Source organism: Notolepis coatsorum, assembly GCF_963971535.1.
Source record: "Notolepis coatsorum genome assembly, chromosome: 15".
NCBI lineage: Eukaryota > Metazoa > Chordata > Actinopteri > Aulopiformes > Paralepididae > Notolepis > Notolepis coatsorum.
This window is the reverse complement of record NC_140179.1, coordinates 30,182,168-30,204,668: the sequence shown is the minus strand read 5'-3', so window position 1 is coordinate 30,204,668 and position 22,501 is coordinate 30,182,168. Positions and strand designations below refer to the sequence as shown.

Here is a 22,501-nt window from a genome sequence, read left to right as displayed (position 1 = left end):
CAAAATGAGACAGCTGTACTTAAAACGGGGAGGCAAAAAAGAAAAAACAGGTCCCATATTCAACAACTTAACTCGTACCTTAATGTAGTTTTTAAAGATCTTGACGTCTGGCTGTTGAAGCACTTGACACAGTTCCTGTTGGAGAATTCAAAGTAAAAAAAAAATCCATTATGAAATGGAATTGTGGCAAGTTATCACAACAGCAGAGTAGCAGACACAATTGTAAGAAAAAAGTAAAATCATGGCTCCTCGACAATGTTAAAAACTAGATTTTAAAATGCATGAAAATGTTGTCCGATACATTGTTTTCTGTGGCTACGTTTGTACTGCATTTGGAATGTCTATGTAGTTTGTCAAATTGTTATTTGTGGTCTTTGTCAAATTGTTATTTGTGGTCATGTTTTGTATTGCTTGCCTGTCTGAGACAAAGGACCACAATGGAAATAAGTCTTGACTTTTTTTGTGTAGCATGATGCATCCTTGATGTTTTCTGGAATCTTGTATTTTTTTAAATGTCAAATCAAATCAGAGACACGGCATTAACTACGACGGTGAGCGTCTTACCTGTGTGATTTCAGGCGACACCTGAAGCGAGGGCAAGTACTCCTGCTGCAAGAACTGAATAAACTCTGGCCCCTGCGCGTGAGAAGTTCACGTTCTTTATTTGTCAAATATACAACAATACAGGGGCAGTGCAGGTAATGGCATTTTTGTGTTTCGAGCTCAGACCCAACAGTGCACAATTAAGAAACAACAATGAATACAAGAATGGTAACAATAATAATAAGTAGTAGTAACAATAAATGCAAGAATGGTAACTAACAATAAGTTAAAAGGTGCTGCAAGTGGTATTTCTTTGTTAAAATATGTGTTAAATAGCTCTACATTCCAACAGCCATCACTGATAGTGTGTCTGGTCAGTAACATGGGTCTCCCAGTCGCTCCTGCTCTGCACAAAATACATTTCCTGGTATCCCATTCCCACTTCATCCAATCAGGAGAGAACTCTAGATATTTTGACTTATTTCAAGATTCAAGAGTTTTATTCGTCACATACATACACGAGCCATGCAGTGAAATGTAGGGGGTCATGCCCGCCTCGATTGTGCAAAAATACTAATAATAAAATAGATAATTATTTCAAGAAATCTTGCTCAAGTCAAATTTGCTTATTGCACTGGTATATTATTTTACTCGTTTCAAGGACACATTTGCTTAGAACTAGTTTTTATTTCTATTTAATTTCTATTTTTGTCAGACCATTTTTGTAGTGTGGCGTTCTCTCTCCTGATTGGATAAAGTGGGAACGGGATACCAGGAAATTTATTTTGTGTAAAGCGGAGGGACTGGGAGACCCATGTTTACTGACCAGACACTCAGTGTAGAGCTATCATTTTAACATGTAGACCACTTATTTTTACAAAGACCTTTAACGATAATTTCATGAAAGATGACTACATACACAGGAGGCGCAAAGACCTTTTCCCCCCACTGTAATATATCACAAATATAAAAATGTAATTATAAGTCCTTTAATAAGATGAGTGTCGCAGAGTGAAACATACCCGTTTGAGATGAATCATTTTCAGCGTGAGAGCGCACTCTGACAATGTCTGAAAAACAAAGAGGTTCAAGATGATTTATTGTCATGTGCACAGTTAAACAGACAGTTTGCCCTACAATGGAAAACTTATTTTGCTCGAGTCGGCCCTTCACACAGGAAGACTAGTTGTTGTCATGCAACAGCTAATGGGGATCCTAATAAACTCAATAAACTGGGTCACAGCAGCAGTGTGAGTCATCATGTCCCATCATGAAGCGCAGGGCACTCATAAACTCACCAGAACCGTCTGAGCGTCGGTGAGGTCAAAGGTTGGTTTGAGAGGAGCCAGAAAGCACACGGGGACGATGTGTTTGTAGATAAAGTCAGGGAAGCCCACCATGCCGTCTTTACCTCCTGCAAGGATAATCAAACAGTGTTGCCAGGTGGGAAACGTTACATTAGTTTCAAGTCTTGTTTTATTTGTCACATAAGGTACATGTACATTATAGTGAAATGCTTGGTTCTGTGTGACCCTCCTGAGATTGTGCTTCATACAGTAAAAAAGTAAAAGAAAAAAAAGACCAAACACTATACAAAATATACAAAATGAAAATGTACAAAATGCTAAAATGAGGTAAAAGAGTGCAATAGATAAAATATGGTGTCATGTTTAAAGTGAATGTTAACACATTGGTCGCCAAAATCTCTTTCCAGCGTTATTGCCCACCATGCGTTGACCGCCAACATCGCTGTACAGCGTTTTTGAGATCAATATAAAAAGATTTCGCCATGGCATTCATAATTCATCCACCCAACCCACGGTGTCCTAGCGGGACCCTAGATGGGACTGCAACGGCTCAATACCGCCGCCTGGTGGATAGTCAGGCAAGTTACACGATATGATTTCGGCGTTTATTGCGCCATACAAACCGGAAATGGATCTAGGTGATCGGCGTCGAATAATTGGGATCTTTCTCCGCCAGTCTCATCGGCGCACGGTAAGGGGGCAGTAACGTTATTTTCAACCCGATTGTGCATTTCCTTGTTTGCAAACAGTCTGATCAATATATCCACCCATACTACATAAAGCCGTTACTGATAATCAAGGAATTATAAATGACCCCCCTTTCCTCCATGCATGATGAAGCATAATGTATACCGATCATATACATTTGAATTTTTTAATATAGCGTGTATGGGAAAGAAACGCCAATCGATAATCTATCATATGCGTCAGGGCCTATAACTAGAGTTTTTGGAATTACAGCAGAAAAGATTAAAAACATACTTATATTCTCGAAGGTATTAACACAACAATGTATGAATGAAAAAGTATAACGTTCCCACATCCTGAACGATAGATAATCAATGTTGAATGGGCCATAGTAATGTCAATATAGCAATACAATTTAAAAAGTTATAGCCCTGCAAAGAAGGTAAACATCTCCATAGGCTTTCAACGGTGGCAGAGAGTGGTATAAGATGGGCACAACCCCCGGCGGTCAATGTGTTAAAGTGAATGTTTAAAGTGGGTGTGTGCATGTGGATGTTGTGTGCAATGAGTAGAATGGATGAGTTAGTGTTACATAGAGTCCACATTGAGCAGCCTGATGGCTTGGGGGTAGAATAGATTATCATACCAGAGGCTTAAAATGTATTTTTTTTGAAGAAATTGACCGTTTGCAAGTTCTAACCAATAAAACAGAATAGGCGTACATAGGGCAAGCAGGTGAAACCAATCGTACAGAGGGCAAATTCTCGTACAAATTCGATAATTATCTTACATCTGGCAACACTAATCAAAGCACTCAAACATGTACTTTTCCATTATGTGTGGCGTCTATTCAGTCTCTGTATTTTGTAATTTTGTAATAATTTTGTTTCTACGATGCTGCCATTTTGTAGCACATGCTTTAAAAGTTTAATTTATTCTACATAGAAAATACGAAAAGGGACAGGTGTGCAACTTGAGATTCAACATGGGCGATTCAAGTTTTTACTGGAGTACCTCAGACAAAGAACCATGTAAGTCTGTTTGTATAAAGATGGTAAGTTAAGAGTATTGTGTTAATTCATAGTTAAGAGTAGAGGAAGAGTATTTCCTGGTGATATACATCACATTCCAAGTGATTTGCATTGAATTTAAAACTGCAAATACACGGGCTGTCCAAAACATTTAAAAACTGACTTATGGTTCTTCAGTGTGAGGGTTTGCTTGATTTCAGTCACCAGGGAGCCCTGCTTTGCTCCACAAGCTCCTCTCTTACCCCAGAGTTCCACCAGCTTGGAGAGGATGATGAAGCAGGTCTTCTGAGCGATGGGGTCGGGGAAGTCTGAGGCTCCCTGGATGATGGTGAACAGCACCCGCTCGATGTTCTCCACCCCTGGGGAGAGATGACATGCAACACATTTACATCCAGTCATTTAGCTGAACACCTTTATCCAAAGCAACTTTCAAAATATGTACAAGTCAGCTTTCAGGGGACTTTCTGTATTTTTCTCCCATCCCAATTTAGTAGTTATGCTAATTCCCTTCCTGGCCCATTGCCCCACTGTCGGTCTGGGGAGGGTGTAGATGTAGACTATCACATGCCTCCTCCGATACAGGGAGGAATTTCACTAACGTAACGCATGCAGAGGTTCACGCTATCTCCCCCAGATCCCCTCCCTGCTGAACAGGCTCCCCCCGACTGACCAGTAGGAGTCGCAGTTTGCAACGACCAGGACACATACCCCACGGCTTCCCACCCGCTAACGCTGCCAATTGTGTTAGTAGGGACGCCTGACCAAGCTGGAGGTACCGCTGACAGCTGGATTCAATCCCAGAGTCTCTGTGGTGGTAAGCGAGTGCTTAGTCCACTGCACTACCCAGCCACCCCGGAGGGGCTACACCTCTGGCAGCTAAGGCCATGGTTACACTTACGTTTAATTTTCGAATTATTTCGTTTGCATGTCCAAGTTAAAGGGCAACGCCATTTTGGCAGGAAAACGCGTTTTCCTAGCGGCAACGCTCAAAGGGTGTTTTCGTTTTGGAAACTCCCCGACAACAGTGCCATGTAATTTGCGCGAGCCAGATACGGAGCCGTTCATGCCCAACGCCCATGCGCTGTAGACACCGACGCCAAATTCTCCCCTGGCTGGACCTCGACTCCGTCCATTAGTCCAAACATCAGAACTTTTTCTGGGAGTCACTTGCAATATCGCGCTATAATAATTAATATAATTTGCTGTCTCCCGACACCAACCGGCCATATGGGGAGGCTATACAGGATATCAGCTGCGTCCTCCTCAGATTGCTTATTCATGTGCTTTATAACGGAGCAGATGGATAACCATTTGACTCCATCCTCCCAGACACAGTCAGAGATTGATTTTGTACTTGCTTTTAATTTCGCCATAATTAATTAGATCATTACACTGTTTTCCATTGATCTTCCCCGTTCAAAACCCAAAACCAAGAGGTGAATTATATCCACAGTGGTAGGGCTAACTCTAATGTAAGGGTGTGATGCTGTCCACACGCACGGTTATTTCATGTGTTGTCAAGTTATTGTTATAAGGAGCCCAGTCCAAACTACAACAGTCTGCATCCCCTTAACAAGAGTTTGTATTGAGCCATATTGTATTGTACCCATTCTGCAATCTGTTAAATAACGTTTTCATCTATTTATTCTACTAGCGATAGCGTTACTACCGGTATGTTAATGTACGATAGCCTCGATGCTAACTATATACATGGAAAACACCAATCACATTAGCATGTAGCTAACAACATCAGAGATCTTTTTGTGAGACTAAACTCTCCACTCTTGGTGGTCAATTGTGTTGATGTTGGTTTTGTTTCATCAACAAATGAGGCAGAACACAGTGAATGTATCCGTTTTAGTTTATTGCACTTCGTTTCTTGCTGAAAAATAAATGCTATGCTGCTAAATGGCTCACACGAGGTATTTAAAGATGGTGGCTTTCTGATTTTGAGCAGGAAGTGTAGTGATGCGTTCAACCTTTCCGATTGGTTGAAAATGGCCTTCATGTTTGAACTACATCGCCACCTACTGCTTTGGCATTGTACTACATGTATATACATCACTCGGTGCTCACGAGACAAAACGACGTCTAACTTGCCTGCCAATACGCAGTGTTCTGAAAAGTGAAATGAAACTAATAGTTTTGGCTATAATTTAACCTTTATTTTATCAGGTAGTCACATGAGATCAAAGATCTCTTTTTCGAGCAAGACCTGAATGTATAATAATGTAACCGCAGCCTAAGGGTAAGAGGTATCGTTTGTCAAACAGTGTCGAACATGAGTGCTACACCTTGAGTGCATAGTAGTATAGACATATTAGCAGGGTAGGTAGTAGTATAAGTATAGTAGATTGTAGATAGTAGTATAAATATTAGCAGGGTAGGTAGTAGTATAAGTATAGTACATAGTAGTATAGACATATTAGTAGAGTAGGTAGTAGTATAAGCATAGTAGATAGTAGTATATTAGCAGAGTAGGTAGTAGTATAAGCATAGTAGATAGTAGTACTAGTATATTAGTAGAGTAGGTAGTAGTATAAGCATAGTAGATAGTAGATAGTAGTATAAGCATAGTACATAGTAGTATAAGCATAGTAGATAGTAGTATAAGCATAGTACATAGTAGATAGTAGTATAGACATAGTAGGAAAGTATATAATAGTAAAAGACAGTAAATTGAGCATGCTGGGACAGCAGTGTTACAGGTCTTTCAGTTCTACTTGGCGTCAGGAGAGCTGTACCCTGGTTGGCCATGACCTCGTTCATGCCGCTGCTGGCGATGGTCTGGATGAAGGTGAAGTAGCTCCTCCTCAGCATCTGTTTCTCCAGGGCTGCTGCCTGGTCGTTCTCCTCGGCGGGCCGCGCCAGCACCTCGAAGATGGACAACACCAGAGGCATGAAGACCTGCTGCAGGAAGGGGGAGACCTGGCCCTGAGGGAGGCGGCATGGGAACAGAGTTAGCGTTAATGAAGCCCTCATCAGGTAAGATGAGATATTCCTTTATTTGATCCCCTTGAGGGGAAATTTGAGCGTCATAGCAGTATGGGGGAGGAGGGAGGTACAGGTATGGGCAGGGTAATAGAAAAAATAAACAGTGTAAACAATATAATTAATTCTGAATATAGAAATGAGAAAAATTTAAAAATAAATCTTTTTGCAGCGAAAGCTTGGGGCCAGCTTAGAAACGGACAAGTCATTGTCTAATATGTGATGCTCGGTCCTCTGTTCCACTGTGTGTGTGTGTGTGTGTGTGCGTGTGTTTTCGTGTGTTTAAGTTACAGGAAATTACAGTAAAAAAAAGGAAAAAACGAAACGAAATAAAAAAACAAATGAGGGGGCAGCCGGGTAGTGCAGCGGACTAAGCGTCTGTCTACCACCACAGAGCCAGTGGGATCTAATCCGGCAGTGGTGCCTCCGGCTTGGCCGACCGTCCATACTAACACAATTGGCAGTGTTAGAGGGTGGGAAGCCGGCGTGGGTGGGTCCTGGTTGCGTCTATTCGTATGCTAACGGATAGGGGTGGGACGATACATCGATCCAGATCGATATATCGATCTATTATCAATAATCAAATAGGATCGATGCAACATAAAAAGATCGATTCATATTGCGATACTCTTATTTTGAAAATCCCCTCATGAGCATATCCGCCCGGCCGGACCAACAACATAGCTCAGCGCAGCTCCGTGTGTAGACGTTAGATAGTATTGCTTCAGAGTCCGCCTATTTTGCCCGAAATAAGTGCCTGTTGTTTTTTCCCCCGCAAGGGGTTAAATGCATCCAACATGCTTTCCATCCTCTCCGTTCCTTTATGCACATGTCGCGTTAAATACTGAAATGAACGTTGCGTTAGCGTGAGCTAACTATGCTAAGTAGCTAACCAGGAGAGGAGAGAGGAGAGGGGACTTGGGAAAGAGCAAGGGTGGGGGCACTGGGCAGTCTACCTTTCTGTGGGGGACTGGGTTGAGAGGCATTCTGTGTGTGTGTGTGTGTGTGTGTGTGTGTGTGTGTGTGTGTGTGTGTGTGTGTGTGTGTGTGTGTTACTGAGGATGGACAGATAATGTTGATATTTAAACATGAATATATGTATTCATGATCATCATGCAACATAAAACAATTGTAGGAAGTTTGGGAGAGGAAAGGGTTTTAGCTTGCGTGTTGTGAGTTCCAAAACATTTTACTTAAAGTTTAAAGCTCAATATATAAAAAGTTAACAGGAGATCTATTTGTATTAAAAACAATAGATTGTTTTTCATTTAAATGTCTGGAAGAGCTCAAAAATAAAAACATCAATTGATATTTCCGTAGCCTTTTTTTAGTTGATCTAAATGTGACTGATTGTGTTAAATGGGCACATAATATCGCCTCATATCGATCGCAGGCACCTGAATCGAATCGTATCGTGGCAGACTTTGTGATATCGGCAAATATCGTATCGTTGTCCAAAGAATCGATATCGTATCGTGATGAAACTGGTGATTACCACCCCTACTAACGGAGTTGTGTTTCCGCGGTCGGTTTGCGCGATCTGATTGGCCACTGACGTTTATCTCAGCCCCAATCGCGTTACTTCTAACAATCGCGCCAGCAGGCTGTTACCCTAACCTTAACCAACTAACCCTAACCCTAACCAGTGGCGAATCCTTAATATAGTCCTTTTTAATATAGTTTACATTCTTTTTCATCTGTGCATCTGTGTTATAATTTTTTTTTTTTTTTTTTTTTTTTTTTTTTAATGTCTCCCTCTTCTCCTTCTCACTCCCTCTAACACACTGTCAGCCTCACTATGCTCACTGCAGCAGGAGAGGAGGCAGATGGTAGGTCTCTTTCTCCAGGCTTCCAGCATTATAGAGTCAAAATCCGATCCTAGCCAATCAGATTCGAGCTGACTGCCACACCCTAAAAGTTTAAAACGGGTCTGAGAGGAAAACACTCAGCATATTTTCCCCTCTGCACTCTGAACATTGTATTAACCCGTAACTGTTCCCACGGGCCGAATATTGCCCCGATCCTCGCGAGATTAAATCCACGGGGACCTCTCGGCGTGCCGAAGCTTTTCCTAAATCACTTCCATCATCGAAAACGAGGGGAAAAGGTCGGCTCGCGACCGTGAAAATGTCGCGTGATTTTAAAAACGCTGTATTAAGTGAGCCTATTATGGGATCCACGCGAGCTTTCTATCGTGGAAACATCTGGGCGTCCCGCAACTTTTACTGATTCACATGTAGCCCCTAAAATGCTTAGAAAAGGAAAACAGAAAGCGTGGAATAAACTCGCCGAAACGGAAAAGTGTCCCACGGGCGCGCCGTGATTCCGATCCGAATTTGCTCCCACGCGGCGCGCAAAATCGCGCAAGGAAAAATCGGACCAAAAATTAACCAATGCTCCAGCAGTATTAATGACCCTGATGTAAACAAGACAAACGTCTTTCTCTGGTCTGCATCCCCTTATACAATTGTGTGTATTGAGCCGTACTGTATTGTACCCATTCTGCAATCTGTAAATAAAAAGAACGTTTGACTGGCCGCCGAGCCATACTGTAGTGTACATGGTGACTGCTTGACTTAAAAAAAAATAAAAAAAAATAAAAATATTTAATAATTTTTTTTTTAATAATTTTTTTTTGGCTTCCCCTGTTATTTTACCCACGCGACGCCACTGACCCTAACCTTGACCAACTAACCCTAACCCTAACCTTAACCAACTAACCCTAACCTTAACCAAATCGCGCAACCGACCGCGGAAGTGCAACTGCGGGGCAATCAGATCGCGCAAACCGACCGCGGAAACACAACTCGTTAGAAAAAGATATCAGGCGTCCTGGTCGTTGTAAACAGCGACTCCTACAGTTCGGTCGGGGCGCCTGCACAGCGAGGGAAGGATCTGGGAGAGGTAGTGTGACCTTCCACACGTTACACTCTCCCAGTGAGAGTCCGTGCTGCCAGGTGAAAAGAAGCAGTGGGCTGGGTACACATGTGTCGGAGGAAGCATGTGATAGTCTCCGCCCTCTCGGACCGACGGTAGGGGGTAGAGTGCGCAACGACCAGGAAGGGGAGTGGGAATTGGCATAATGACTAACATTGGGATGGGAGAAAAAAAAATACGGAAAAAGAAGGGGGAAAGATCATAAAAAAATTTAAAAATGTAAAACAAATGCGAGACACGGATCGTCAGCTACCTTGAACTTGGCGGTGATCTGGCTGATGAGGGGGATGAACTCCTGCAGGTCCCTGGCCTCGCAGTCCTTCAGCAGGTGCTGTGAGGCGGCGGGGACGAAGGGCAGCACCTCCTCCTCCAGGCAGATGATCATGCGGTGCAGGAAGGAGCGCACAGAGCTCCGCAGCGCCCCCCTCTGGATGGGGCAGCTCAGTGCCGGCAGGAAGGTCTGGAGACAGTCCCGGTACACCTCGGTGCAGCCGCAATGCTTCACCGTCTGCTTGTTGCTGAAGGCCTTGCTGGTGCGGCTGGACACAACAGACAGCTCGTGTTAAATCACTATTTTCACAAGGATATACCGTCTTACATCAGCGCTTAATAGTTCATATACAACACTGTCTCATCAGAAAACGTAAATAAAGTACTGATAATGTACGTTATGTTATAGCCATACGTAATATATTTAAGTTTCGTATACCCAACAATGCACCAATCAATTAATGGTTCATTTTAACACATTTAGTGCCAATCACGTGTTAACACGTTTCTGGGTCGTTTTAAATTTTTTACGATTTTAATACCCTATTCAATGTCAGGGAGCTGTGTGTTGCCTCTAAAAGACATACTGGGACTCCGAAGGTGCAGTACCGGCCGCACCATACCAGACGGCGGTATCGAGCACCCTTTGAAACATTGCGTCTTGGGCTGTGCGTCGATTATATGGGTCCAGGCAGACTTTTCTTTGTCGGGCAAGTCGAGCGGTTGTCCCGATCGGATTTAGAAGAATCAAGTACTTCCGACCCGTGTTTTGTGATGGATTATGTTGGCGACACGATGGACATAATTACTTGGAACGGCGATCAGATAATTGGAATATTCTTTTTGGGGCACATCCTAGTCAAGGTAAGGGATATATGATATCAATCTTGCATTGATCTGAGCATGCCTTCATTGCGATCCGAAAGTGTTACTGTAACGTTACTCCACAACGTATGCCGTTGGTGGCGATCAGAGCATCAAAGAACGACCCCCCCACTCCCACCCTTTCATGCAGGAACATAATACCCATCATGATCATATGCATTTGATTTTTTAATTGTAGCGTGTGTAGGGACGAAATGCCAATGCATTTAGTACAATACATGTTGCATGCTATTACCAGCCTCCCAGGAATTACCCTAGACCGCTCTAAAAACATACTTATATTCACCACGGTATAAAACGGGAACGTATGGATGGAAAAATTATTTATTTTTTGCATCTTGACCGGAAGAAACTCAGTGTCAAATGACCATAGTATTGCATCCATAGCTATAATATAGAATATAGTTATAGCTCTACAAACAAGGTGATGGATTCCATTAGTTTAATGCTGGCACTGAATAGATGGGCCCCGGAAGCCTGAATGCCTTCTACAACAGAACTGCGTTTCCGCGTCTCTGATTGGCCAGGTCATTTCTGGTCATGTGACATGTACGCCCAATCGTGGGACCGCAAGTTTCTACACTGGTTAAGCTTAGACGCTCGTTCGAAGTTGGTTAAGGTTAGAGTTTGTCTTCGTCCCTGATGCACCAGAAAACCGATCCTTGTAATAGTCAATGATTTTAGTAAAGCTTGGTAAACTTTTTGACTGAAACCACTGGACTCAGTTTTAATTCTATTTTGATTCTCTTTCTTTCTTTCTCCTACACCATCTTGAATTCTAATCTCAAGTTGTGCTCTTGTTTTCACATTTCTAGGTGGCATGACTTTTGTCTTTAGCAGAACATTTACAAATGATAACACTATAAAACAAAAGAAACATTGAGAATCTTGTTCACCGGTGATTCTTCTTCCCACTAGACCCAAGGACCGTCTAACTAGATCGGCTAACAGGACCGTTACCTTGCGAAGCCGACAGCGTGACTGAGACAGTCTGCCAGGGCGGCCTGTCTGTCCTCCTCCGTCTCCTGGGGCAGCTTGACCAGGAGGAGACCGAAGGCGTCCATCAGGGGGGTCAACAGGCTCCTCATCAGGGCCTGCTTCCTCTCCGCGGGAAACTCCCCATTCACGATCAGCACCCCCGCCGTCTCGAACATGAACAGCTGGTCGTCGCTGGTCAGCAGGGCCGGGTACCCGTTCTCCTGGAGGAGGGAGGGAGGTAGATCAGCAGGTATAAGGCCGACTCTGGGGGGGGATACTAGACGTGCTTGGTTCCTTGACGGTCAAAGATCCATGGATACAGCATTTACGCAATCACAAGATTCCTCCATTTGATGCATTTCTGAATGCGACAGACTTTGATTGACATCCTAAAGTACCGCACATTTACAATTTGTATGAAGATGAGGGAGGAGCGGTGTTGAAAATCCAATTGGACAATTGTTTTTGGTGTTCGCCCTCGAATGCAGAGTAATTTTTTTTATTTTTTTTATTATTATCTTTCTTCCCCTCCTTTTTCCCCGATTTTTTCTCCCATCCCACCCTTCCTGGTTGTTGCGTACTTTCCCCTACTGTTGGTCCGGGAGACCGGAGACTGTCGCATGCTTTCCTCCGACGCTTCTGTTAATAGCTTTATTAATATGGAATAAAACAATAACAACTCGCCACGAGTCAACTCGTGGCTCTGGTCCACAACGCATGGCACCGTAACACGTATAAACTCGTGGCTGGTCCTTAAAGTGTTAACAAGACGGGTTAGACTGTGCCGGGTTACATATGGTTACAATTTGGGGACAGGATACTTACAGGAGGAAGGAGTTCAAGCAGATCCTGGATCCTGGTGAGGACGTCCTCAATAAAGGCATTCATCTGCTTACTGTCAACAGAGAGCAGTTAGTTATTTACCTCAACATAGACAACTGTCAACAGAGAGCAGAGTTAGTTATCTACCTCAACATAGACAACTGTCAACAGAGAGCAGAGTTAGTTATCTACCTCAACATAGACAACTGTCAACAGAGAGCAGAGTTAGTTATCTACCTCCACATAGACAACTGTCAACAGAGAGCAGAGTTAGTTATCTACCTCCACATAGACAACTGTCAACAGAGAGCAGAGCTAGTCATCTACCTCAAAAGTTGTACACTTTGTTTACTTACATTACTTTCAGTACTAAACAATACTTAAATCATTAGTTGATATTGCCTGCTACAGAGTACCGAGTCTGATAGGACTATTACGTTCACTAAACAGTATAGACTTTAAGATCATAACTTAGGGGTCACTGAACAAAAGAGACTTTTGCCACTTTGCCACTATTAGTCAGCATCTGCGTTTTCAGACATATTACATGGTTATCGTCATCAGATTTTAATATTGGGCACAATCTCCTGTTACCAAAACCTTGTATCGGCCCGATGTCTAGTATTAGTGCATCCCTAGTTGATACAGTTGAATGTTTTCGCAGCAGACAAAACAAGCTATGACCAAGCATTGTAATTACATGTTTGCATCATAATGAGGTGTGAATGCTTCTGAATTACATGTTTGCATCATAATGATGTGTGAAAGCTTCTGAATGTATGTTTGCATCATAATTAGGGATGTCCGATATTATCGGCCTACCGATATTATCGGCCGATATCGGCAGTAAAATGTGATATCGGAAAATATCGGTATCTGTTTAAAAAAAAGAAAAAAACAATAAAAAATGTTCTTATATATATATCCAGTGAAATTATTAGTTACCTGAAATTATTCAGTTTTTGGGGGGGGGGGGGGAACCCTGCATATATCGGTTGATATCGGTATCGGAAATTAAGAGTTGGACAATATCGGAATATCGGTATCGGTAAAAAAGCCAATATCGAGCATCCCTAATCATAATGATGTATGAAAGCTTCTGAATGTATGTTTGCATCATAATGATGTGTGAAAGCTTCTGAATGTATGTTTGCATCATAATTAGGGATGTCCGATATTATCGGCCTACCGATATTATCGGCCGATATCGGCAGTAAAATGTGATATCGGAAAATATCGGTATCTGTTTAAAAAAACAAAAAAAAAAAAAAATTCTTATATATATCCAGTGAAATTATTAGTTACCTGAAATTATTCCGTTTTTGGGGGGGGGGGGGGGGGGGGGGGGGGGGAACCCTGCATATATCGGTATCGGTTGATATCGGTATCGGAAATTAAGAGTTGGACAATATCGGAATATCGGTATCGGTAAAAAAGCCAATATCGAGCATCCCTAATCATAATGATGTATGAAAGCTTCTGAATGTATGTTTGCATCATAATGAGGTGTGAATGCTTCTGAATGTATGCTTGCATCATAATGAGGTGTGAATGCTTCTGTATGTATGTTTGCATCATAATGAGGTGTGAATGCTTCTGAATGTATGTTTGCGTCATACTGAGGTGTGAATGCTTCTGAATGCATGTTTGTCCTAATGAGGTGTGAATGCTTCTGAATGTGTTTGTCATGAGGCGTGAATGCTTCTGAATGTGTTTGTCATAATCATGAGGCGTGAATGCTTCTGAATGTGTTTGTCATAATCATGAGGCGTGAATGCTTCTGAATGTATGTTTGTGTCATAATGAGGTGTGAATGCCGCCCCTCCCCCCCACACACACCCACCTTCCCAGAAAGCTTAGGGTGCTTTCTCACTCACCATCGGGGTCGAATCAGCTCCGTTCCGTCTCGTTCCGTCTTTTGGTGCGAACCCCCCCCCCCCCCCTAGTTTGTGTACACACTTCAGTCTTGGTTCGCTCCGGGTTCTGTTTACGGTTTGCGTTTTGAGCGTGTAAGCTTGCCGTAGGCGATGATGTCACGCTCGAACGTCAACAAAGGAAGGAAGAGTTTAACACGGTGGTGGAGACTGGATGCTGATATAAAAGAAACAAATAACCAATAAATATGAAGTTATATTTGAACCTCTGTTGTCAAGCCCTGTCAATATAACCCACCCCCTTTTCTCACGAATGGAACTGGTGTTGTGGAGTCCGCTTGAGCGTTTTCCAGGGCTAACGCTAAGCTAACGGCTAACGCTAGTTAGCTTAGCCTATTATTAGTAACATTGCTCGCATCAATTATATTGAATGTTATTGATCTACCGGTCGATCACGGCCGACTGGTTGGGCACCACTGGTCTATAGAAATAAATGCATTCGAACAAGAAAGTATAGTAGACATAGCAATGGCAAACGCTAAGCTAGCGGCTAACGCTAGTTAGCTTAGCCTATTACTAGTACTAGAAATAAATGCATTCGAACAAGAAACCAATGTATAGACATAGCAATGGCAAAAAAAATTGCCAGCCAGGGAAGTGTTGTGCTTTGTAACGTGGCTTCATGTTTTCATCCACTGAGCTCAGCTGTGAGGCTCCACATGCTTGTTTGGTTGAGGTCTTTTGCCCATAAATATCGTTTTTGTGGGTATTGTCCAGTTGTTGCTGTGTATTTTTATCTGCCCAAAATTCAAGCAAGCATGAAAGCATTACAGTAACGACGTTGTGTGTGTCACACCCCCCGCTCTCACTAGCGCGCACCCGAGACCACCTATTTCAGCGGTCCAGGTTTGGAGCGAGTCAGCGTCCCGGGGGACGGGGGGGTGGAGTGTTCTCAGTAGAATGAATGACACACCCTTTTCTGGTGCGATCCGGCGCTGATTCGACCCCGAATGGTGAGTGAGAAAGGGCCCTAAAGAAGCAAAGCTCACAGAACTGAGAAGGATCTTGATTTCTCACGGACAGAGAAGCAAGACCTCCATCCATCTCCTAAACCTGAATTTGTATTAGATTGGCAACGCTTTAACAATACATTTGTATCAACCATGAAGACCTGACCACACGCATAATTGACCTCTGGTTTCCACCACACTTGGGCTCCCAGAAGCGAGGGCCAGACTTACTGCAGGGTCTTGATGAATCTAGAGAAGAGGTAGGCCACCCTGCTCCTGACCTTGGGACTGCTGTGCCTCAGGCCTCTTTGGTCCAGAAACGCCATCTACACACAACGACAACATGCATACAGAGTAAACACGCTATTCTTATAGTAATAATACTCCTAAGCAAAGTAAAGGTTGGTCTCTATGTGTTATGACTTTCACACAATGGTCACGCATGCATGTCTACTGGCTGACAAGTTGACTTCATAGTAGTCGCTAAACATAGAAACGCTATGGGAATTAACAGCATGGCTGGAAAGCCTCTTTGACCAAATCGGATCGACTGGCAAACTGTATAATAATAACCCTTTTCATTCTCTATTCATTAGAGAAATGGTTTTTAAGATGCATTCACGATCGATTTCTACCGAATGAGAAACTCACCAAAACATTTGGAATGTGCTGCGGCTCCACCATGAAGAACTTGTCGTATCGAACCACCGTCTCGAAGAACTCCAGAGCCACGGAGGCGTGCTGGTAGCCGCTCACCCCACAGGACACCAGCTGGAGAACACGTTACAATGTACAACTGGGTTTAAAGGGGGATCTGGAACGCTCTCAAACAGTGACCCCCCTGGGCAAAAGGTGCTCCTCTTGGCATTTCACTTTGTTTACATTTTGGTTTTTGTGTGTGAGTCGAGTGTGGATAGTGGAGGGGTTGCTATTGCTGGTTATATACCTCAGGCATTGCCAAAAGAGGTCTGAAGAAATACATGGTATAATAAGTTGGCTATAAATATAAGTAGGTCAAGAGGTCACTGTTTGACGACATTACAGATTAATTACATTACATTAGATTCAAATGTAGTCATCATACAGCACAAATACAGTACAACGAAAAGAAGTTTGGCAACCAACCAGACTGCAAATGTAACAGTAAAGTGCAAAGGCAATATACAGGTGATCAAACTGGGTACAAAATATACAAATTAATACTACAGAGTATAGTGGTAATCAGATGTATGTACAGAGTTGTAGTATAATATGTACAGTGATACATGTATACAGACAGTATGGTAATAAGTTAGGGTGACCAAAAGTCCTCTTTTGCCCGGGGCGTCCATTTTTTGTTCATATAAATTTAATGAAATTGTCCGGGTGTCATTGTTTCCACATTGCATTTTTTGCCGAACATATAAATTACCTAATTAAAGCTCTATTAGTTGCCGTTCGAATGCCACCTCACTTGTGTAATATATTTCATTAATAATATCTAATATCTTACATCTAAGCTCCTCTGGTGAAATCATGATCATCGTCTCCCCCACTCTGGAATGTGCCAGTGGGTCGAGTGACCAAGCCAAGCAGGCACTCAGGACTAGAATACTTTGACCTGATGACCTGTGTGACCTAATGACCGGTGCATGCATGGCTGTATCGGGCCTCCGGCCACCAGCCAGTGAGAAGGAGCAAACCTGAATATAATATATCCCCAAACCAGACCATGTATGCCAGTACCTGTTGGATCATCCATTATTAACCAGTCGGTCAACCTCGCTAAATTTGGAACTCGCAAGAGTATATAAAGCCATGATTGTCCGTCATTCGGGAGGCTTTTAGCCCCGTGGAGGGCCTGGTCTCCAGGACTGTTTCTCGTTCCAGTGTGTTCCAGCCAATAAAAACCACAGATTGAATTCACCTTTGTCTCCTGAATCTCTGTTCAGCCGGCTGATACATAATCAAAATAACTCATCTTTTTAATACTTTGACAAAATCCGTGCCTCGGTTCTCGAGTTATATGCCGATATGTCAGGCGTGCGACTTTTCGCGTGCATCAGATTATTGCAACTACTACAGAAAAAACGCGAGTACACAAGTTCAACTCAAGTTCAGCCCTATGTTACTCTATTTCATTAGCACTAAAAGTGATTTCTCTTTATTGTGTAAGAAACTTCAAAATAAATTTCAAAAGAGACCAGGCTTATGCATGTGCTATAAGCATAAAGTATAAAGATAAGCTTTGCAAAAAAAGTATGCAGTCCTCAAGTTCAAGTAAAATAAAAAATGGCTGCTTTTCTGGGTGCATGTTAAAACAATAAGGCATCTTTGAGTAAAAACTTTTGAGTATCATTAACACATTGGGCGCCGGGTGTTGTGCCCATCTTATACCACTCTCTGCCACCGTTGAAAGCCTATGGAGATGTTTACCTTCTTTGCAGGGCTATAACTTTTAAAATTATATTGCTATATTGACATTACTATGGCCCATTCAACATCGATTATCTATCGTTCAGGATGTGGGAACCTTATATTTTTTCATTCATACATTGTTGTGTTAATACCTTCGAGAATATACGTATGTTTTTAATCTTTTCGGCTGTAATTCCAAAAACGAAAGTTATAGGCCCTGAAGCATATAGATTGGCGTTTCTTTCCCATACACGCTATATTAAAAAATTCAAATGTATATGATCGGTATACATTATGCTTCATCATGCGTGGAGGAAAGGGGGGGGGGGGTCGTTTATAATTCCTTGTCAGTAACGGCTTTATTTACTATGGGTTGATATATTGATCAGACTGTTTGCAAACAAGGAAATGCACAATCGGGCTGTAAATAACGTTACTGTTCTCTTACCGTGCGCCGATGAGACTGGCGGAGAAAGATCCCAATTATTCGACGCCGATCACCTAGATCCATTTCGGGTTTGTATGGCGCAATAAACGCCGAAATCATATAGATTATTGCGTTATGGCAGCAATCCATAATGTACTATAGTGTTTGTCAGGAGATGTGACTGCCGGAGGAATTTCCTCTACGCACCGATGACACTTTCCGTTTTTTGAGTGTGTAACTCGCCCGACCATCCACCAGGCGGCGGTATTGAGGCGTTGCAGTCCCATTTAGGGTCCCGCTAGGGCACCGGGGGTTGGGTGGATGAATTATGAATGCCATGGTGAATTTCTTTTATATTGATCTCAAAAATGCCGTACAGCGATGTTGGCGGTCAACGCATGGCGGGCAATAACGCTGGAAAGCGATTTTGACGACCAATGTGTTAAGTATCTCGAGGCTGGGGCCAGCATGTCCTCTTTTTTGGAAATCTAAATATGGTCACCCTAAGTAAGTCATACTGTCCAGCAGCGTAACTAGTAAGAGTAGGTAAGGGATATGTACAGATATAATATCTACAGATATGTAAAAGAACTACCGTAATTCCTCTAATAGTAACCGGGTCTCAAATACAAGCCGGGTCTCTATTAATGGCCGGGTGCGCTCTTGAGCTAAGCAACTATAAGCCGGCCTCCTAATACAAGCCGGGTTACTAATATACTGAGCTGCATACTGAGCTAGTTACTTGATTTCACTTTGAAAACGTTGAAATGACCAGTGACCACCTGTAATTGCACTGTTTACTATTTCATACAGTACTTGGTTTCAATAAATGAACCCAGTACATTTTACTGGGTTCAAACTGACACAAGATGTTGATTTATTCATTATGATCCGTTTGAAAATTTGAAATATAGGCCTCCCTCTTATACAGGCCTCCTCCTAATACAAGCCTGGTACCCGCTACAGTTGAAACAAATACAAGCCGGGGTTACTATTAGAGGAATTACGGTATGTGCAGGTAAATACAGACAGGTGTGTGGATAGGTATATATGTGGTGAGAATAAATATATATATATAGTATACAGCATTTGTACATGTCATCATACAGAGCTAAGGGTTATTTGCGGATTTCACCTTTAACCACGTGATGTGTGTCCAAACCGCAGCTGCAATGAAACTCCCTCACTTTTACGCATTTTCATCTCAAACACGAGTGTCTCGAAAACATCAGAGCAACTGAATTAATGCAGGGGTTTCTCTCTATGCATTACTATATACACACATCATTTTGTTACACTGTACTTCTGATAAACCCTCCCCTGGAGCCCAGAGTCAGTCACTACTGGGGCCTAACGACGTCTCGGTGCCAACACCCTGTAACCTGCGACACGCTGCTCTAATGTCTCGGTGCCGACACCCTGTAGCCTGCGACACGCTGCTCTAATATGGCTTCTGAAATAAAGCTAGTGAAATTAGAAGCTAGACGAGAGATGGTGGAACCGACCGTCCTCATCATGTCCTGCAGGGCGCTGGTCTTGGCCGTGTCCCCAGTGAAGTGAGCGCCGTGGGACGCGGGCAGCGCCTCTCCCAGCATGTACACCAGTCTGATGGCCACCTCCACCTCCATGAAGGGAGCCGTCTGCCAGGTCCTAACCACACACACACACACAGACTAGGGTTGCCACGGTGATGTGAAATTTCCCATGACTAATAACTCATTATTAGTCCGGTATTATCTGTGACGCCGGACATTTTACAAAATGGTGCTTGATATCTGTAGAGCGCTTACTCTGATCTTTAGCGTTATGCGGCTACATTGATCCACTGTCTGTCCGTCTACATCAGTTTGTGTATGGTCATTTTAAATGATTTAAAGTAGATTGGGATGGGCATTTAAATTATTTAAAATAGTGGGATGGGCATTTTAAATAATTTGAAGTAGAGAGCTATGGGCATTTTAAATTATTTGAAGTAGAGAGCTATGGGCATTTTAAATTATTTAAAGTAGAGAGCTATGGGCATTTTAAATCATTTAAAGTAGAGGGATGGGCATTTTAAATCATTTAAAGTAGAGGGATGGGCATTCATTTTTTTTTGAATATTTTATTTAGATTTTCCATTATTCAAAACATACACAAATGACAATACTGAGACAATTACAGGACAGTAATAACAGCAACAATAACAACTACATGTGGGTGCCTATATACGCCTATGGTAAATGTGTAAGATAAAGTGATAAATGTCTTTATTTAATTTTTTTGATCACATATTGTACCCAGAAGTTCCATCCTCTTCCTAAACCGTCTAATGTGGAGCAGAATTCCTCTTTGGGAAAGTAATGTCACTAAAGAGCCACCTCACCAAAAAACAATGCCTTTATTTTGCACATAATCTCACACATCCCAAAACAGTTTTGCCCACATTCATTTAGTTTGACAGTAGGGGTGTGAAGGTACACGTATCCGTACCGAACCGAACCGTTTCAGTACCGTACCGAACAGATGTGTAGTGTACCGAACGAATACAATGGTATGTTAACCACTAACGACCGCCCACCGGGGGCTGTTTTTTTCACAATCTAATATAATTATTATACATTTTTCTTTACAAGTCGATTATTAATTTCAATATAGAATATTCGTTGACAGCCCTACAAGTACAATTAGTTACTGCACACTACATCACCCCTGAGTGGAACATGGAAAGCCAAACTTTCCCCCACTGTATCGAAAACCCGTACCGTACCGTGGTTTTTGTGTACCGTTACACCCCTATTTGACAGTCATTGAGAGTAAATGAGTTTGAATATGGCCACCAGTGATGTCATTGGGGACGTTGAATCCCTGTGTTGTGTTAATTACAGCTCCATGAAATGATAAGGTAGCAGTCCCTATAAGACAAGATATTGCTATTCTTTCATCCACATCCCTATGGAGGTGTAATTAACACAATGCAAAGATTCAACATCACTGGTGACGATATTAATTTACCAAATGAAGGTGTGCAACATGGATTAGAGGGCGACAGTGGCGGTCGTCTGGAAATCGGAAGGTTACCGGTGCGATTCCGGCTTTGCCTGCCGTGTCTTAACCCCTATCTGCTCTCAGTGAGCAGGTTGGCACCTTGCATGGTCGCCTCCGCCATCGGTATGAATGGGTGAATGTGAGGCATGAAATTGTAAAGCGCTTTGGATAAAATTATTATATAAACGCAGGCCATAGAGTTTTTGCGTGATAATGATGTGCAAAATACTACACTTGAGAAACACTGTTACTGAAAATACAAAAACGGTATTGCACATTGCATTCTACACACTGCTAACATTTGCACATTGCAAATCACACAGCATAATTTCATATAGTATAATATCTACATCCTGATCTGCAATGCAGTTTTTTTTAGAACTGTATATAGTAATCTTTATTTTAGTCATCTTATTTTATTCTATGCTAAATTTATTGTATTGCACTGCACACTTTTTAGAACTGTATATAGTTATCTTTATTTCAGTCATCTTATTTTATTCAAAGTGAAAAATTATTGTATTTTTATTATTGGAAGCTGCTATAGTCGAGGGACTTTCACTCTTCTTGCTGTAAAGTACGGACATAAGTGACAATAAAGCAATCTGAAAAGAAGGGGTCTCACTCTCACTGCATGGTGTTGGTGAACACTCTGAATCTGAAAAGACGGGGTCTCACTGCATGGTGTTGGTGAACACTCTTAATCTGAAAAGACGGGGTCTCACTGCATGGTGTTGGTGAACACTCTGAATCTGAAAAGACGGGGTCTCACTGCATGGTGTTGGTGAACACTCTGAATCTGAAAAGACGGGGTCTCACTGCATGGTGTTGGTGAACACTCTGAATCTGAATCTGAAAAGACTGGGTCTCACTGCATGGTGTTGGTGAACACTCTGAATCTGAAAAGACGGGGTCTCACTGCATGGTGTTGGTGAACACTCTGAATCTGAAAAAACGGGGTCTCACTGCATGGTGTTGGTGAACACTCTGAATCTGAAAAGACGGGGTCTCACTGCATGGTGTTGATGAACACTCTGCGCACGGCCTCCAGCAGCAGCTCTGGAGACACCTGAGCCAGACGATCCAGCAGCATCTTCAGCTGCTTCCTGTACTCCACAAACATCGCCTCGTCCTCTCCCTGGCGAGTCAAGGTTTGAGGGAAACACGTTAGAGAGAAGTCTTTCACTAACCCCTGGTAGTCTGGTACCGTCTTTCACTAACCCCTGGTGGTCTGGTACCGTCTTTCACTAACCCCTGGTAGTCTGGTACAGTCTTTCACTAACCCCTGGTAGTCTGGTACCGTCTTTCACTAACC

General features: G+C 42.6%; 1 protein-coding gene across 3 annotated transcripts in view; it reads right to left on the bottom strand.

Moving 5' to 3' along the window:
* xpot (exportin, tRNA (nuclear export receptor for tRNAs)) overlaps positions 1 to 22,501 on the bottom strand; it is a 60,372-nt gene that overhangs the window by 4,211 nt on the left and 33,660 nt on the right. For all 3 annotated transcript variants that reach the window (XM_084330796.1, XM_084330798.1, XM_084330797.1), the window contains 13 exons: positions 22,200 to 22,324; positions 19,665 to 19,809; positions 15,987 to 16,106; positions 15,567 to 15,661; positions 12,455 to 12,524; positions 11,612 to 11,850; positions 9,750 to 10,035; positions 6,313 to 6,502; positions 3,811 to 3,927; positions 1,842 to 1,957; positions 1,566 to 1,613; positions 565 to 636; positions 79 to 135 (listed from right to left, as the gene is read on the bottom strand). In XM_084330796.1, the coding sequence (XP_084186922.1) occupies positions 79 to 135; positions 565 to 636; positions 1,566 to 1,613; positions 1,842 to 1,957; positions 3,811 to 3,927; positions 6,313 to 6,502; positions 9,750 to 10,035; positions 11,612 to 11,850; positions 12,455 to 12,524; positions 15,567 to 15,661; positions 15,987 to 16,106; positions 19,665 to 19,809; positions 22,200 to 22,324 (1,680 nt within the window). The remainder of the gene's footprint in view (positions 1 to 78; positions 136 to 564; positions 637 to 1,565; positions 1,614 to 1,841; positions 1,958 to 3,810; positions 3,928 to 6,312; positions 6,503 to 9,749; positions 10,036 to 11,611; positions 11,851 to 12,454; positions 12,525 to 15,566; positions 15,662 to 15,986; positions 16,107 to 19,664; positions 19,810 to 22,199; positions 22,325 to 22,501) is intronic.